Consider the following 6,587-nt stretch of genomic DNA (forward strand, 5'->3'; position numbering starts at 1 on the left):
TTACCTCTGAATATAAAATATAACCTGAAAAGTTGAACATGAAATGAAAAATTCCAAGTAACTGTAATAGGACTCTTGCCCTCTAAAATATATGCTGCTGAAGAACATCATGGATGCAAAAAATAACCTATGTGAAAATAGGGAAAAATAATTCAAGACGGTGCATTCGATGACATGTCTACGTATTTGCAAATAGAGAAAGCATCACATTTTATTCACCCGCTTTTAATTCATAATACCAGATGGTGTATTCTTTAACATTTTACACACGATATTCTTACAAGTAATAATGATTAAAATTGTGTATGGCAGAGCACATCAAATTTATAAGCAATAGGTAAACAATATATACAGGAAATCTAGCCGCGCAAAGTTTCTCTAGTTCCAGATTCATACTGGCAAGAATCAACAACATTATTATTTCATCAGACTAAAATAACAGCGTTGTTCAGAACATGAAACAGTCCAACATGTAACTAGAGTGTACCATGAGAAAGCATGAGTCAGGGACTCTCCGAGATGAGAAGAACAGACTGAAAACAGGTGACCTTGGTGCCTCCTGAGATGGTGTGCTTGCTCACCAGGGAGGACCATGCGGGGACGTCTCTTCTTGCGCCTTGCACATCGTTCACGGAGAACCATGCAGGATGGTGTGCTTGCTCACCACGCCGTCCGGAAAAAGTGACCTCGCGCGCGCCTGGGCCGGACCATCATGCGCTGGCGTTCAGACATAGGTGCGCCCATGGTTAACATGGGTTTGTTAAGGTTAAGGCTAACGAATAAATTTGAATTCAACGAAGGAGCAAATCCACATGTGATACGGTAGTATATCGTACGACGCTCACTGTAGGTTCGGGTTTACCATGATTCTGAAACTCTACTCTCTTGTAACAATCGCATGAACCTCATTCAGGAATAAAGCAGCGTTGTTCCCTTAAAAAAGCGCATGATGGGTTTGCTCAAAAATAAAAAAGAGAAAAAAGAAGGTGCTGTTTCTCGAAACCGCTTTGTTCCTTTCTTTCACTTTTATTTGGTACCTTCGAGAGCCTATCTTTCATTCCTTCTCATCTTCAGTAGAAGGATCGGGCACCAGCTTCAAAGCACTCAGACCACCCTAGACCTATAAATAGTTCAGTGTGGGACGTGAGTTGATCGGCAATTCAACGCCGCCATCGTCGTTGTACTAGTCTTGGGCAGAGAACAAGAAGCTCAAGGTCTGCGGATGCCTAGTATAAGAGCGGCCGCAGCGAGGTTCTCCCGGCCCGCGTGGTCAGCCGTTGGGGTAACAGTGATGAGGAGGATGCAGGGCATCGGTGGTGGCCGCGCGCCACGCTACTTCAGCGACAGCATCCGCTCCGGCAGGGTGCTCAGCGAGGAGGAACGCGCCGCTGAAAACGTCTACATACAGGTAACTGTGCACTGCGGGTCTAGCCTTATTTTGTTTTTGTAGGTGCTGTTGTGAATCTAAGAGTTTGATGAAGATTTGTATCACGACCATGGTTCATCTGAAGCAATTGAAAAAAAAGGTTTCGACTAAATAAAACTGAACTGTATTTACATAATATATATTATTTATCTGCAGAAGATGGAGAGGGAGAAGCTGGAGAAGTTGAGGAGCAAGAAGGCGGATCAGGAAAAGGCCGACGCAGCAAAGAGTGCCAAAGGAAACAACGAGGAAACAATCCAAACAAACGTAAAAAAGACTTGTGGTTTCTCTTTTATTTTTATTTTTATTTTTATTTGACAAAAAAAAAACAATATGAAAGCTGTTTCTCCTTTTGCTGCCACTGATGTTCTGCTCTCATTAATTCTACTTACCCTGGATTGCTGCAGAAGGGTGAGGGAGCTCATCCAAGCTGATTACTCAGATCGATGATCAGGTCCTCCGTTTCGGCGCTGCTGTTACATATGATACATGTTCGCAAATGTAGTATTTTTCCTTCTTTTCTGGAGTTATTTATAGATAGATCAGGTAGATGCTGTGTGCTGCTGTGAAAATATGTGCTTCTCTGTTGTCCTTGGTGGAGAGGCAGGACATTCTGTCGACCAGAATCATATCTTGTCTCTGGAGTTTTCTCGGTGGAGCTTGTAGTAGTCAGGCATGGGTCATGCATGCATCTACAAGAGCGTGAGATGCACCCGTTTGCATCAGGCTTGTTTCCTTTATGTCTTGCATCAGGCTTTTTTTTTCCTGTAACGAATAAAGCTATATAAGAAGAATAGACGAAAAGTTGACACGGCACCAAAACTACTTTCTCTTGAGTACTTCTTCTCCACTGATTCCCTACCGTATTATTATTCTTGTCGTCCTCCTTTTTAATTTGGCTTTCAATTTTTAATCTTTTCATATCTTTTGAACTAAAAGTCTAAATTAAATATCAAATGCATATTGTGTTTCTGGTGATAACGAGTGCATTCAAATGAGATCCATTTTGAATACGCTTTGATGAATTACTAAAATTTTCATTAAGTTTCAATTTCTAAAATACAAAATTGTGAATTTCAGATCTTGCGACTCACAAAAATGTTTTAACTTATGAAACTTGGAATGAGCGATTGACAAAATTGTTGCTTTCAGATACCACGACCGACAAAAATGTTTCAACTTTTGAAACTTTGTACAAGCGATCCACAAAATTGTGAGTTTCAAATCCTACGACCGAAGAAAAAAATGATTCAACTTCTAACGTGTATGTCATAGTTCATACTACATAGTAATGCGTGTGTCATTAACACGTATACCAGCTAACACTACAAAAAATACACTTTCGTGATGATACGTGTTTGTCACAGTAGGTCGCTTTTTTTGTCATGCATGTACATCCATGACAAATTTATGACAGAATCAAGATAGTCATACATGTGCTATCGTAGAAGTGTTCCATAAAATTACCAAAATTATCATCACGGAAGTGTCCACTTCCATGATGATAAATCGCGCCTCACACAAGTGCTTTCGTCAAGGGTGACCGACACGTGGCATCCACCGTAACGGAACGCCGTTAAGCTATCGGGTCGGGTTTTGAATCCGATAACCCGTTAACAGCCCCGATCAATGGGAAATTTCCACGTGTAAAATTCTTATTGGCCGAACAAAACACGTGTCAGCTCGTCGGTGGGTCAGATAGGCGCCTATGATACGTCGACACGTGGCACGGCCCAAAAGAGGCCCATTCCTGTGTAAAGGCCGTCCCGTTTGACTTGGTCAAAAGCTGGCGGGACGGCCCATGGAAAGCCTGTTAACAGGCTATTCGAATATAGCCCATTTACAGCCCGCTAACCCAAGGCCCGTTACGCCCTATCCGAATTAGCCCCAGTAGCGTCTTCTGGGCCATCCAATATGATTCCAGCCCGTTTTCACTTCTGGCCCATGTATGGCCCATGACGTCTTTCGGCCCAGATGAGGCCCTATGTAACTATTGGCCTATTAACGGCCCGTGGTGAAACTGGCCCGTAATGAACAGTGTATCACTTTACACCCATTAATGGCCCGTAGTGAAACTGACCCGTGATGAACAGTGTATCACTTTATACCCATTAACGGCCCGTTATACCGTTGGGCCGTTTCCAGCCCATGTTATCTTCCGGCCTTCTTCAGAGCCCATTTATTCTTGGGCTCATTTCCAGCATTCGTTTACTTATAGCCCGTTACTATCATTTTCTGCTTGTGGGCCAAATTCATTCCGTGGTTACAGTTGGTCCGTTTGTGGTCCATTAATACGTTAGGCCGTTTTCATAGCGTCATCAAATACGGCCTATTAACGATGGCCCGTTATGGTCGGCCCATGAATGGACGATTCCAACTCTAGCCCATTTACGGCCAGAATGCGGTCTGTTCGGCCCATAGGCCAATCGATCATACAGCCCGTATAAGGCCCATTGCTTCTACGGCCCGTATAAGGCCCACTGCTTCTACGGCCCGTAGAAGGCCCACTGTTTATACGGCCCGTAGAAGGCCCACAGTTTCTACGGCCCGTAGGAGGCCCAGTGTCACTACAGTAAATATTAGCCCATTGTTATTGTGGCCTAGTTTTAAAAAATACGTTATTGCAGCCACTAGCAAACCGCAGAAAAAGAACCGCAGTGACTACAAGCAAACAAATAAACAAGACAACAAGGAAATAAATAAGCAAGCAACTTACACTAGGCTATCACGGCTATTACACATATTACATCCACTGGGCATCAAAGTTCGCCACCAGTGCAAATATAGGGAACACAGCAGCATATAAACGCCGCAGCAAAAAAAGTCCAGAACTGAAACTACTTCAGAAGAGCTCAAGAAACAATATCCTGGGTACCCATAATGCTGGCAAGATGCTTAGCAAGCTTATTAACTTTCTCTTGTTTGGCGCTTAAGTCCTCCAGCACTTGCTGTTGCACCAGAAAGTATGCATCTGAATTCTGCAGGGACTTCCTCAGTCCTTCGGCTTCCTGTCGCATAACATCTGATCGATGTCTTTCAACTTGAAGTTGAGACTCAAGAAGCCGAACTGCTTCAGGCAACGAGTTCGAAGAGTTGGTGCCAGCAGTGGTAGCCAGTAACTCGAACACTACATCAAGACAGGACTTTGGGGTTGTCTCAGTGTCTTCAATATAGTTTTTATCAGGTTTCTTGGAGACCAACATGGATGTCTTACTATCTTGAACATCTGCATTACTTCCTTTACGATTGCATAACAGGGTACTCTTCTCCAATATTTTATCCCCGTTCTAAAAGAGAAACAAACAAACACATCTCAGGTTTACCAGTTCAGTAGTAAGGTGGACAGGATAACAGCATGAAACAAACATATATCTATGTAGTATGGTCACTGTATGGTCTATATCATTCTAGTTTATGTTGCCAAATCAAGATAGATACAGTTCGAATCATATCTATTTAAGACAAAGCAGCATAGACAGAATATAAGTGTGGGAAACTACACAGCAATAACAACACTTGTAATGTGCATGACATGAGAACATAACTGTTTATTCAATTGAAACTAAAATCAACATGGAGCAAGTTACAACAGCAAACAGCCAAACACATTGAAGAAACATGTTTAAAACATACCTGTTGTGCCATTGGAGTTTCAATTGCATCCTTCCAATTTGAAATTAGTTGGTATTAGTAAATACAGTGATGCAAGAGCAAAGTAGTATGAACCATAGCTACGGAACCTGACCTGAGAACAATTCTTCTTCTGCTTTAAGTGTTGACTTCGGGTTCGGAGTGGTGGTCCTCGTGATTTGGGCATTGCAGTTGCCTTACTAACTGCTCGTGTTTGGGTGCTCTGTGGTGGAGACGGTGTTGTGTCAATGGGAACTGGATGTCTATCTGCTAGGGTTGGGGTTAGAAAGGGTGTAGCTGGTTCTCTGTCCAATTGGGTAGGGGTACAATCTGCATAAGTGTGGGTTATGTGTGGTGGGGCTGGTTCTTGGGCAATTACAACCGTGGTTCTATCTGCATCGACAGGTAGCACGATCTTTTCTGAAGACCGTGTTTTTAGTCCCATAGATACTGCCATCACTCCCTCCAATTGAAATGGCTGATAAACAAGAAAATTAATTGAATGTACAGACATTGTAAGATAGACAGGTGCAATGGATAGTATGGAAGAAAACAGGGCATGAAATAATTCACATTTATGTTGTCTAAGCAAACAGAATAGCACGACATAATTTCACATATATGATGGCTAATTAAACAGGATAGCATGACACAATTTCACATGTATGATGGCTAACTAAACAGGATAGAATGACATACTTTAAAATATGATGACTATGTAAACAGGATGATATGATATAACTATACGTGTGTCTATTAAAGTGGTTGGCATGCCATAAATCACAAACATGCCGTCGATGGAAACATGATGGCATGATATAATTCACGGATAGAATGACATAATTTAAATATGATGACTATGTAAACAGGATGAGATGATATAACTATATTATGTGTTTAGAAAATGGGTTGGCATGCCATAATTCAGATACATGCTGTCTATGTAAACATCATAGCATGACATAATTCAAATATATGATTTATATACTAAGAAAGTGAGCAGAGGGCAATCACATATATGATGTGTCAACTAAGGAGATGGCATTCAATATTGTGTATATGACGTAAAAACTAAGCATTGCAATACAACATATGCATTATATGAGTAATATAACCCTGCCAAATTTGAGCATACACCTCAGGGGGATAATAGGACTGGTCATCTGCCTCTGAATCCTCCTCTAAAGAGGTATCTGTAACCAGCAAGATATCTACTTCAGCAGGTAGCATTGTCTCCTCTGAAGACCTTGTTTTCACTCCAGATTTCTCCATCACCAATTCAAATGGCTGATGCACAGGAAGAGCAGTTGAATATACAAACATTGTCGACAAAAGCAATGAGAAATACAAAAAAAGGACGGCATGATATAATTCACATATATGACGCTTGCCTAAACAGCATGGCATTGCATAATTCACATACATAATGCCTTGCAACAAGATAACATTGCATAATTCACTTATATAATGTCTTGCAACAAGATGGCATTGCATAATTCACATATATGGTAATTAGACACTAAAGAGGTGG

At 41.6% G+C, this 6,587-nt stretch overlaps 1 protein-coding gene across 1 annotated transcript; it reads left to right on the forward strand.

Moving 5' to 3' along the window:
- Nucleotides 1–1,164: 1,164 nt before the first annotated feature.
- Nucleotides 1,165–2,236, forward strand: LOC123184149 (uncharacterized protein At2g27730, mitochondrial-like). Its single transcript, XM_044596324.1, has 3 exons — nucleotides 1,165–1,408; nucleotides 1,583–1,693; nucleotides 1,834–2,236. The coding sequence occupies exons 1-3, from the start codon at nucleotides 1,223–1,225 to the stop codon at nucleotides 1,858–1,860; spliced, it is 324 nt and encodes a 107-aa protein (XP_044452259.1). The 5' UTR covers nucleotides 1,165–1,222; the 3' UTR covers nucleotides 1,861–2,236.
- Nucleotides 2,237–6,587: the final 4,351 nt, after the last annotated feature.

The sequence above is a fragment of the Triticum aestivum genome, chromosome 1A (genome assembly GCF_018294505.1).
Source record: "Triticum aestivum cultivar Chinese Spring chromosome 1A, IWGSC CS RefSeq v2.1, whole genome shotgun sequence".
NCBI lineage: Eukaryota > Viridiplantae > Streptophyta > Magnoliopsida > Poales > Poaceae > Triticum > Triticum aestivum.